General features: G+C 44.0%; 1 protein-coding gene across 3 annotated transcripts; it reads right to left on the bottom strand.

Annotated features, from left to right (window-relative positions):
• Positions 1-2,063: 2,063 nt before the first annotated feature.
• On the bottom strand, positions 2,064-7,993 carry CCDC137 (coiled-coil domain containing 137). 3 transcript variants are annotated; one of them, XM_020813229.3, is made up of 6 exons: positions 7,837-7,993; positions 6,801-6,931; positions 5,378-5,576; positions 4,513-4,595; positions 3,471-3,550; positions 2,064-3,206 (listed from the first exon to the last, which is right to left on the bottom strand). In XM_020813229.3, the coding sequence occupies exons 1-6, from the start codon at positions 7,902-7,904 to the stop codon at positions 3,003-3,005; spliced, it is 765 nt and encodes a 254-aa protein (XP_020668888.3). In that variant the 5' UTR covers positions 7,905-7,993; the 3' UTR covers positions 2,064-3,002. The 3 variants fall into 3 exon arrangements, with proteins under 3 accessions (XP_020668888.3, XP_078240437.1, XP_078240438.1); XM_078384311.1 differs by lacking the exon at positions 7,837-7,993 and adding an exon at positions 7,523-7,801; XM_078384312.1 differs by lacking the exon at positions 7,837-7,993 and adding an exon at positions 7,551-7,801.
• Between the last annotated feature and the right edge of the window lie 3,619 nt (positions 7,994-11,612).

The following is an 11,612-nucleotide window of genomic DNA, read 5'->3' as shown; positions in this document are numbered from 1 at the left end:
TCAAAAACTTGCTAATGTGCTTTAATAACACAACCCACTCAAAAGCATCACCATAGCAATTTTCATCTTATTATTCTTTGAACAAACTGAGCATCCATTCTTGCATTCCAGGGCAAAACACATTTTATAGTTGGAACAATTCCAAAGGTAACACCAATCTGGTAGTGACTCCCGTATTACAATCCTAAATACTACTCTGTTCTGCTGAATACAACAAGACTTAGTTCTGACTAAATATTCATTCATTCATTCATTCATTCATTCATTCATTCATTCATTCATTCATTGCATTTATATGCCGCCCATCTAGACATAGTCTACTCTGGGCGGCTCACAATATACAAATACATACGAGATTGTGCTGCAAGGCTATTTTCTTGGGCATATATACTCTCCATTAGAGGAGTGCAAAGCCTCTAACCCTTCCAATGTTATAGCTGCCTCCAGCACCATTCCACATGGCCAGTGGTAAAGAATTTTGGAAGTGGTAGCCTAAAACATTAGACTAAGGAGAAGCTTCCTAATGCTGCTCTGTGTCCCAGTGCAATCCATAGAATTTCCTTCCACGTAAACATGCCACCTGGTAGATATAATCCTTCCACAAAGGGCTCATCCATATGAATGTGGCTAAATCCTTCCATGCAATTTGGTGGCATTTAATTTTTTTTAAAGAAATCTCAGGGATTAACAGTGCAAAACCCAATCCCAGGTATCTGAAAGCAACAGTCAATCAAGATTACAGCAGAGTAGAAAGTGCACCACAGCCTCAAAAAGACTTAGTAATACTTTCTGTATTGTTAATTATTTAGCCAAGATATAAGGTCAGAGCATCAAGCAATCAACCTGCAGCTAGAACTCCACCCTGCATTAGAGCTTACAACAAAAGATGCAGGCAGAGGCTCCTCAGAATACCTAGAGAATGGAATTTAAGCAGTAAGGATTCTCCACTGCCTGCATGCACATCCTGCCACCTACTGGCAGACCGGTGCTAAACCGTTCTAGGCACAGTTGCCAAAATTTCCCACTCAAGTCTTCTGTTTACAGCTAGTCTGCCAAACCCTACCAAATATCAGCATGCTTTTTAAAAAAGTCATTCCCTTTAAAACAAATTAAAAACCAAGTCTTGGCAATGGCAAAGATGATAAAAACCTTTAAAAGCCAAAGCAAGACACGACATAAAACAAACTGCAGGGCTCAAGTCCAGTGTAAAAGGTAAAGGTTCCCCTTGACATTTTTAGTCCAGACGTGTCCGACTCTAGGGGGTGATGCTCATCCCCGTTTCCAAGCCATAGAGCCAGCATTTTGTCCGAAGACAGTTTCCGTTGTCATGTGGCCAGCGCGACTAGACACAGAACGCCGTTGCCTTCCCACCGTGGTGGTACCTATTTATCTACTCACATTTGCATGCTTTCGAACTGCTAGGTTGGCAGGAGCTGGGATAAAGCGACGGGAGCTCACTCCATCATGTGGATTCGATCTTCGACTGCTAGTCTTCTGACCCTGCAGCACACAAAGGCTTCTGCGGTTTAGCCCACAGCGCCACCACGTCCCTCCTAAGTCCACTGTAGCAGAGCCCATATTGCACCAGGGATTCAGTTCATGCAGTAAAATCTATCCGGCATGGGGGGGGAAAAATCTAACTCTTTACCCTATCACTTTAGTTTCTTTCACACACTACCTAAGGCTTACTTCAGTTCCTACCAAAGTAAGCCAGGATTTGGAAGGACCAGGAGTAAGGCCGGGGAAAAAAAGAAATGAAAATGACCAGTGTTTCCATTTGCAGCCTCATTTTTCAGGTTGATCTAAAATATCTGCAAAACAGAAACACTAATAATTCCATCCAAGTCTGAAAGCTCTGGCAAGGGAAGGAACCTTCAGATTTTTCCCAGTGGTTTTCTAATCCTCTGGGGAAACTGTGGGCTGGCATTATAGGAAGGGCTGACTATAGCTGCTTTCAAACAGTGAGCAGTTTCTTTACAGTGCGGGGAAGGTCATTTCTTTGCAAGACTGAAGAAGAGAACAGCACATGGAGAACAGAAGAAATAAAAGACAACAGATCTGGATGGAGGCAATATTGATTTACTGTGCAAGTGTTCAGTTTTCCTTCTGCTCCAGAATGCGCTCATCAGGCTGAACGCCGAAATGAGAATATTAGAAAAGATCACATTCCTTCTCTTATGAGACCTAGGAGAATAGGTTCTTCTTGCATAAAAGGAGAACAGATGCTCCAATCATCCTACCACATCTGTTATTCCTCTGGTTTCAAAACTGGGCACAATACTCTAAGGAAAGACTCATCTTGGATCATTACCTCCCTCCATCCCATCTCAACAAATGTGTTTTTTCATCCTTTATGTGTAAATGCTTAGTCAGTTATTTGCTTGTTTGTTTAAGGTAAGCAAGGAGGGAGAAGCAGGGGAAAATGTGCAACACAAACAAATTCAGTAACATTTTATAGAAGTTATTTCTGCAGCATTTGCAAAGAAAAGGACGAGCAAGTGTTGTTTTCCATGTGGGATTTTTTTTTAAAGTCGGCAGCTCCCATCAGCCTCACCCAGCACAGCCAATGCTTAAAGAAGAGGGGAGCTGCCCTCTAAAAACATCCCCAACGGCTACTCGAAGCCATGGAAAGCTTACAAGGAATGTTAAAAGGCAGACTCGAGGGAGGACTCGTGTGAGTACCAGGTAGGACGGCTGATCCTCCACAGGAAAAGAATCCTGCTGCAATTGCCGTGGCACTAAGATCGCTGGCCGTGCAGTTCCAAAGTGGGCCTGGGAAAAATGCTTCGTACGGAATTCCTTCTGCTCCTAGAAGTGATGGACGTTGGCCCATAAACTACCCAGTCGCTTGTCTCCTATGAAGTAAGTAACACATTTGTCCCGGTAGCCGGATACATTCATTCAAAGGGGACCACTCTACCACAATGGACCTCCTGCCTGATATTTCATCCTTGTATTAAACGAGTTCTGTGCTTTCTGAATACTCATTGCTTTCTGTCAATTCAAACCGGCTTCTTTAGTTTGTCCAAAGAAAGTTGTGCCTGGGCCAAGCGATGCTGCTTCTGTTTCTTCATGTCACGGTAGGCCTGCACAACCCGCTCCCTTTCCTCCAGTACAATCCTCTGGCGGGCCAGAGATGCCTTCTGGGTGGAAGCTGTTTTCCCGGAGCTCAAGAGAGAGGTGAGGAGAAGCTGCCTCTGGCCAGCCTACAACACAAGAGAGATGTGCTGGAGAAACATGAAGAGGAAAGGGATTGTGGTCGCAATTCCAAGTCTGATCCTAAAGGACCGACTCTGACAAGCAGATCTCCAGCAACTAAAATGCTGTACAGAGTTAACCTGACACAGGGAGGGTAATGTCAGTTAGTGGCCTGCTGTAAGAGTGAAACTTTGAAGTGCAAGCAGAAAGGGCAAGGGTAGGCTCCGAAAAAAGTGAAGAAAAATAGCTAGAATCGTACACAACAATTTTACCTTGTCTTTGACAACACTCTTTCTGGGCTTTACTGTAAGTACTGGAGGCTGCAAAGCAACTTCTCCAAACTCCACTGGGTCTGAAAACAACAGGGTAGCCTCCAAGTTAGATAACTAAGCAGGAAGCAGGCAGTTTAAAAACAAAAGCCAAGACTCTTCATTAATTATTTTCCATAAACACACAGAACTATGCAGAGGCCCAGCCTACGAGTCCAACACAGTTTCTCTTTTCTTATCATAGCACAGCACAAATATTGTCAACGCCTGCAGGATGATCACACTGCTGGGGAAAGAAAGTGGCAGGGTTCCCACAGCAGACACAACGGTGAAGCTGCCATCCAAATGCACCTGCTCCTCTTCCTGAATTCATCACAGTGCAAGTATACAGCATCACAACTTCCCATCAAGCAGGGAGACTTTGCTATTTGTTAGATGAAGTGCTTTATGGACAATAGTACTGACTTTGGAAGAAAAGCTGAATACCCATCCAACCTTTATCAGATAAACACAGGTAAAAAATGGGCCGATAGCAGTTACCAGAAACACATTACTAGGCTATGCACCTTATAATATAAGCCCAGGACATCAGCTTTTCCCTTTATAAAACATTCCAATCATTCATATGTTTGTTTGTTCCAAGTCTGATATAGGTCATTTGATGTTGATGAAACCACCATTAAAACTATTTTCAACATAGAATGGAGGGGAAAATATGCAGTCCTCATCCAGAATGATGCCCAGATTTCAGATATAGGTCAAAATATCTCTCTTTTTTCAGAGTTATACCAGCAAAACACTAATGGTGTAACTTTTGGTGGTGAATTGCCTTGAGTTATAAAGTCACCCCAGAGACTTTCTGTGCAACAGATGTCTATGATTTCGTATCCTGAGGCAATTACACCATTCGTGTTATGCCAGGGTAACTCTGCAAGAGGGTTTTGGCCACAGAAACCTGTAGCAGAGTTTGTAGCAATCTGGATCTTCAAAGAAAGCTGAACATTCCCAGATCAAGGAACCCATCAAGGATAAATATTCCTCCTACCTTTGAGCAATTCCTTTTCCAACTTTGCAATTTTTTTCTCCTCTTTTTGCTTTCGGGCTTTTTCTTGTTTCTTCCTCTGAAATCTAGAGAGCAGGTTTTGTTGAGCAAGCATTACAAAAAGAACAGAACACTTGCATTTCAGAGAGAACAAAAATAACCCACTGTAAAAGCAGACTACAGTGCAACATTACTTGGTAGTATTTGAAGCCATATTTCACCAGTTCCTACTGACTATTGATTGCGTACAAGTACTTCTGGATACCTGAGCAAATAATTTCCATTAAATCTCTAGCTCCCAGTTTGCTGTCTTTTCTGATCCTCCCTATGCCAGCCCACTTTTTTCAGGACTTCTGCTGGTATATTGACCATCCCCAGCCCAGGTTCGTCCAGCTGGGGGTGGGGGCAGTTCAAAGCTTTTGGCCTTGGGAGACTTGACATCTTCACCAAGGCCACCTTCTCTGGAATCACAGGTTTCAAGACACTGATCCATGAGCAGAAGAGTTAGTAACAGCTCCACTGTCATGAATGGATAATTACCCAATCAGATTTTATCTGCTGGAGATTCGCAGCCCTTATTTGGATAGCAGACCAATTTTGATGATGTCACTAAGATGGTGGTGGATTGATATGGTTTCCTGAGTCTCTTGGGAAAGCATATCATAGTTTTATCTAGTGGTTTTATCTAGTGAGACTCTGTCTTTTCTTGGAATGAGATGACTCGGATTATCGAGATGATCAGCCCTCTTTTCTGACCCAGTTTTCAGTGAACGCAGATTCACAAAGCAAAGGGCTCATCTCAAGAATTATACACTCACACTGCAATGTTCCCCATGCCACATGTTGTGCCTTAACTACTCATACGTACTCCTTTCTTTTCTGGGATTTTTCTTGTATTGGCTCTTCTTTCTCAGGCTCACGTTGCTGCTGGTTTTTTGCAAGGAACATCACATGCTGTGTTTCTTGCTCCATACGCATGATATAGGACCATTCCGTTTCTCCTTTTCGCCTCTTAAATTTTGGCACTGGTATGTCATCTTCTGATACATCAGGCCTCTTTTCCTTTGCTGAGAAAAGAGTATAGACTATTCAGTTCTCCTGTGCCCAGCAACATTCATAGAGGTGACAGATAAGATAACCTTTAGCCCCCTCTCCTTTGTCATTTTGGTTCTTTAGAAAACATGTGTCCCTCACTGAGTAAGTATGGTGTCTGTCTGACACACATTTAACGTGGAATAGCATATAAAGCCAGTTCCTGGGACCTCTAGAACACAAGCAGGTATCATACTGTACTGCGATACTCTGTGCTTCTTCAAGACAAAACAAAGTTTTTAGAGGTCTAGACAGCAACTAAATGTAGGATAAAACTGCATCAGAACCCCCTGATTTCTAAGTGCTATAACACATGTTAGTTAATACAAAGTTCCTCATAGCATATACAGTGGTGCCTCGACTTACAAACTTAATCCGTATTGGAATGGTGTTCATAAGTCAAAACATTTGTTAAGTCGAAGCACCATTTCCCATAGGAATGCATTGGAAACTGATTAATCCGTTCTGGCCGAAGAACAAAATAAAAAAAAAAGAAAAAGAAAAAACACAGCAGGCCCAGTCAGAAGGCGCTGGGGCTTTAAGGGAAAAAAAGAACTCCAAAAACAAACAGCAAAGCCACCTCCATTGCTGAGGCAAAAAAACCTCCAAAAATAAATAGTAAAGCCACCAACAACAAAGCACAGAAACATACCCGCCACAGCCAAAACCCACTCAGAACAGTTTTTTTATAAAAGGAGAAAACAGCAGCTTTCCACCCTGCAGATACACACACGCTCACTCTGAAGCAGAAGGAGGCTCTCCCAAGCCTCCGACGACCATGACGACACACACTCTCTAACTACCCAAAGTGAAAGAGCTACAGTACAAAGCAGCCTCATCGCCACCTACTATAGGAAAATTGAATTGCCTGCCTTTTTTCCTGCCTTTCTTCTGTTCTTAAGTGGAGGCTCCGTTTGCAAGTTGAAGCAAAATGTTGCAAACAGAGCTGTTCGTAAGTAAAAATGTTTGTAAGTAGGGGCGTTCGTAAGTAGGGGCATTCGTAAGTCGAGGTACCACTAATAACTAGTAAATTTCTCCCAGCAAAGTTACTAAAATTACTATTTGACCAATTATCCCCAAGCCCCATCCACCAAAACAGATTCAACAAAGCAAAGGTATCTATGCATGTTTGTATGTGTACGTTGGGCGATTATGTTAAAAGGGCAATTCATTATGCATACTGAAAAATACGACTTTACCCTTTCGCTTTTTCTTCTTGCTCTTAGAATTCTTTAATTCATCACGACTCTTCATAATCTCCCGCAACTTATATGGAATTTCTTGCTCGTCCAGGCATTTGGGTTTCAAGTCTGTTTTCTTCTTCATTTGGCTAAGAGTTTTTTTTAAAACAAAGAAAAGAAACAGAGGGGAGAAGCTCTGGCAAGGTGCTGCAGCAAACATGACAATTTCAACTTATCATGGCCCAACAATATAACACACTACATTAAGGGGGGTGTTTATTTCTTCCTCTGTTAATGTGATCTATGCAGTCCTTTGCCAACAGTGCTTTTTTTGCGTTCTACATAGGACAAAGAAGATAATCTCCAAGCAAAAAGAATTAATGGACACAGAGATGACATTAAAAATGGCAACACCAAAAACAGGTTTCAGAAATTTCAATCTGCCCAAACACTTTATGCTGAAAGTGACCGCTGGACACCACAAAACTAGCCTTGAAACAGCGGAAAATAAGGTACCTACTGTCAGGATGCTGATGCTCCCCTTAAAAGGACTGGATATCCATCAAGGTTTCTCAGGTCCTTACTAAGTGTGAAATCCTACACCGGTTCCCACAGTGTGTCCACTTGTGTCCACAAGGCTATTACTACCTTGCAGGCTCAGGATTGGAACCCACCGCCTGATAGCCCTATCCTTTTTAATTACGAAACCCTATCACTACGTCCATTTCCGGTATCCCCACCTGCTTCTGGGGCCAGAGGCCAACCTGCCCGTCCTAGAGTTTCTTCCACTCTAATGTCCGAGGAAGTAGACTCGATCCACGGAAGCTTACATTAGAGTTGCAGTCGCTCGTCTTTAAAGTGCCGCCGGGGTTTTGCCTCGTTTTTTTGGGTTTGATTCGGTCTGATAAACTTCACCGCACCTTTTTTTGGGTGGGTGGGGGAGCTGTCGAAAGCGTGGCCTGGCTCCAAAGCATCAGAGCAGGCAGCGCAGGGATCATGCACACGAAGGGCGCTCAACACGTGAGAGAGAAAAGCCAACGGCTCGGACACTGACCTGCCACCGGGTGCAACCCCTCTCCGCGGAGCCAACGGCTCCGCCACCCTCGGCTTCTTCTTGCCCATCGCCCCGCGAAGGAACAGAAACACGTGCGCTCCACTTCCGCCCTTCTCTCTCTCTCTCTCTCTCTCTTTCCCCAATCCGGTGAGTGACCCTCCCCCTACCGGCGAGCCTACGCGTCCCCTTGGACGTTACGTCCTTGCCCTTCTTCCAATGGCTTGCTCGCCGGAGGCGGCTGACCACGCCTCTCCTGTGGGCCGTGCGCCTATTGGATGAGCGAGGTGTCGGTTCGGGTATGGGGAGGAGCCGTGTGGTAGTCGGGAGAGAGCCATGATGTTACTGTTGTTGGCCGTGCGGTGCGGTCGCGGGCTGGTGGGGTCCCGGCGGGCCGCTGTCGTTGGTGCCGGGCAGGTGAGCTAGGGCGAAGGGCGGGGAGACGCAAGGCTGGGCGCAACGCGGGAGGAGATGGGGGAGGCCGGGATGTGTCCCGCTGGCAGGATCGAAAAGCTCCGCCGCCTGGGGAGGGGGGGGATGTTTCCTCGGGAGGAAGCCCTTCAGTCCCCAGCCACCGGGGCTGGCTCAGAGAGGCCACCGCCGGGAAACGGGAGACCGGCCTCCGGATATTTGGGGACTCCAGGAAAATCGGTTGTGAGAAGACATATATCTGATCAACTGCACAGGAAAAAGTTCCCCACCGTTGGTTTCATTTCTCCGCCCGTTTTGCTTTTTGACAACTTTACTGTTGCATTACATCGCCTTTTTGTTGTCATTCTCTGCTTTACGAGTTTTACGTTGAAATGTGCATTGCAAATTCTGGGAATAAAATAATTCGACCTGGCAAGCTAGGTATTGGTTTGTTTCCAGGAAAGGGAGACGGAAAGCAACACTGGAATGTAATCATGTTTTTTTGCTTTTGCTAGGAATGCTTATGTCTGGACAAGCACCACCACGGTAATGGTCCTACAGCATCCTTGCCCCTGGACAGATCCTGTCATAAGAAGTCAGTTAATACGTGGACGCTTCCTGAAGCGCTAGTACATTTTGGACGTCACATCCATGTAGACACAAAGGGTGATAATTCCCAAAATGCTGCTTCAACAGAAAAAAGTTTTGCCTCAGAGGAGCAGACTCTTTCTTCAAAGGACAAAGAGCCCCTCTTTGCTGTTGCTCCAGCTGTTGCCCCTCCCACAAATTGTTGCATGAGTGGATGCCACAACTGTGTGTGGATTGCGTATGCTGAAGAACTTCTGAAATATTACCAAGATGCTGGAGATGAAGCATTAGCAGCTGTGGAGAAACACGTAGAGGACGAGAATATAAAAATGTTCTTAAAAATGGAAATCAGATTCCGCATGAAGAAAGACTGAAACCTTTAGCCAGACTCTTTAATTACAGCAACTGCATACCTCTTGTGTGATCTGAGGCCACAGCAGGCTGGGAAGGAAAACAGATCCTAATCATTTATGTTGATGATGAGGACTCTTTGGCCTTTCAGATGTTTTGCACTTTAACTCCCATAATCTCTCATTAATGGCCATGCTAGCTGCGGCTTCTCAGAGCCGCGGTTCCCCACCCTGCTTTATGTACTTTCTAAATGAAAAAGTGCTTTAATTTATATAGTGCTTTAAACGTGTTTTAATTTATATGTGAGTTCTCAAGCCTGTTGGTGTGATACATTAATGTGAGTCATAGCACTGAAATTGAGGTGTTGGAAAAGCATGAATCTACGACTTATGCCTTAATATTGTGTTTCTTTAGTCCCAGGAATTCACCCTGAAACATAGGCAAAGCATACTGTCCTCATGGATGGTGATATATGGTAGCTAAGGAGTCATGGTTTTAAGTATGGAAGCCAACACACTTCCTGTGTGACATGTTTGTTACATTTATATCCTGACTTTTTTCCAGTAAAACTCAGGTTATTGTCAATGAGATTCCTAAGAAATCTACCGTCCTGGCAGTATCAGACCCAAACTTGCCTATATCATTTGCAAAGTGGCTGTACTGGGTGCTGTCAGACATCTGATGCAAAGATTTCTGCAGCAATAAACAACCCCTTAGATGCCAGTTTGTTTCTATAAGGTAGCCAAAATATGATGATAGGGCTAAGGGGTATGTGTGCCCATGCCCAAGCACATCTTGATATATCAAGAAGGAAGTTCCATGGCCTCTCAATCTGCCATCCTCCAGACTTTTGCACTTCACTTCCCAGAATCCCCAGCCATTGGCCATGCTGACTGAGACTTCTGGGAGTTAATGTACCTGGAGGACTGAAAGAATATTTTTGTGCTGCAGTTCAGAGTTATTTTGGAATCTATTTCACTGACTAGCTCTGCAGACTTTTATCTCAAGAGTAAGCTTGTAGGTTAGCTCCATGATTCATTTAGCTCAGATATGGACAACAGATCATCCTCCAGATGCTGAGCTTCTTATCTAAACAAGGATCTGAATGTGGGTTTCACCAGACTGAGCCATTGTACTACATTGTTTTGTAAGTTCCCAGACTGAGCCATTGTACTACATTGTTTTGTAAGTTCCCTAAGGAACTTAACAATCAAAATGTTTATCTGTTTTTGAACTGTGTTTCCTCCATTCTGCATGTTATTTATAATAAAACAAGCAATGATACCACACTGATACAGGTTGCTCTCTATAACTGATTTTTCAAAGAGGCCTGACAATACTTTTCAAGTATTAGAGGAGGATGAGATATGTGCAGAGATTTAATGGGACAAGGAGAGGATTTAGAACAAAAACTAGTCAGTATGATGGTGGTATTTGTATAGTGCTGTTAGTAAAGCTTTTTGCATACATTGTTATAGTAATGTTTATGGTGTCCTTATAATATGTATCAGGGATGAGCTACAGGACTTGTTCCTTGCTTTCTCCATAAAGGAGCAGCATTTACCAGAAAACTAGGGTGGTTTGATTCAGATTTTGTTCTAATTTCAGCAGTGCCAGACACTGTGCCACCCACTTTTTCCTCGTAGAAGTGAAAGGCTCCTACTAACGTCTGTAGCAGAAGGAGAATAAGCAGCAAAAGTAACACTCTGTCATCAGAAGGAGCTATGCATGAGAAAGCTACAGTGTCAATAAGTCAATTATTGCAATGGCTGTTGTGTGTGAGAGATTGAGGAGGTGCCTGCTAGTGTGTTGGCTGTTGCCAGAAGTGTGTGCCAACACAACTGAGGAGTTACTTGTAGGTACTGCAATTGCAATCCAAAATATTGAAGATAGGGAAGAACGTGGGAAAGGTAGGATAAAGAGCCCATAGCGTCCTAAGTGACATTATGTTACTTCCTGATTGCCACCTACTGTAACCAGGGGGGGAAGTGGTTTAGAGAGTTTTTTATTTGGAACAGGGCAGGGAACATGTGCCTCCCCCCACCCCGCCGGCCCTGGATCCTGCTGAGTTGCAACTTCCATCAACTGTGGCTAGCAGAGTCCTTTTGTAAAGGGTTGTGATTATGACAGCTCTGAGTTGCAGGTTAACTACACCTAGAGGCTGCAGTTTCCAACCCTGCTTAAGTGGCAATATGATATGTTGAAATCAGCTGTTTGAGATTTTCACCCAAAGGACAGTAACCTCTCATCAGTTCATGCCTTCCCTTTAGGTGGCTGCTAAAAGAACAGAAGCAGCATTGGCAACCACCAAGGAAGGAAAATTCCATTTACCTGTAAATTCATCCAGGTCAGGGTAGCTAATGAACAACTAATTAACTTTTTCTCAGCTGCAAGCTCAATGGAACCCATTTCACAATTTAGCAGAGAAT

This window comes from Pogona vitticeps, chromosome 2, assembly GCF_051106095.1.
Source record: "Pogona vitticeps strain Pit_001003342236 chromosome 2, PviZW2.1, whole genome shotgun sequence".
In the NCBI taxonomy this organism is placed as follows: Eukaryota; Metazoa; Chordata; class Lepidosauria; order Squamata; family Agamidae; genus Pogona; species Pogona vitticeps.
Note: the sequence above shows the minus strand (reverse complement) of the source record. Positions and strands in the feature narration are given on the sequence as shown.

Coding starts and splice junctions, on each gene's coding strand:
- CCDC137 (XM_020813229.3), bottom strand. CDS start 7,904: ATGGGCAAGAAGAAGCCGAGGGTGGCGGAGCCGTTGGCTCCGCGGAGA. Junction 4,596..5,377: donor AAATCCCAGAAAAGAAAGGA/GTACGTATGAGT, acceptor CCTGCTCTCTAG/ATTTCAGAGGAAGAAACAAG. Junction 3,551..4,512: donor GGAAAAGGAATTGCTCAAAG/GTAGGAGGAATA, acceptor TGTTGTTTTCAG/ACCCAGTGGAGTTTGGAGAA.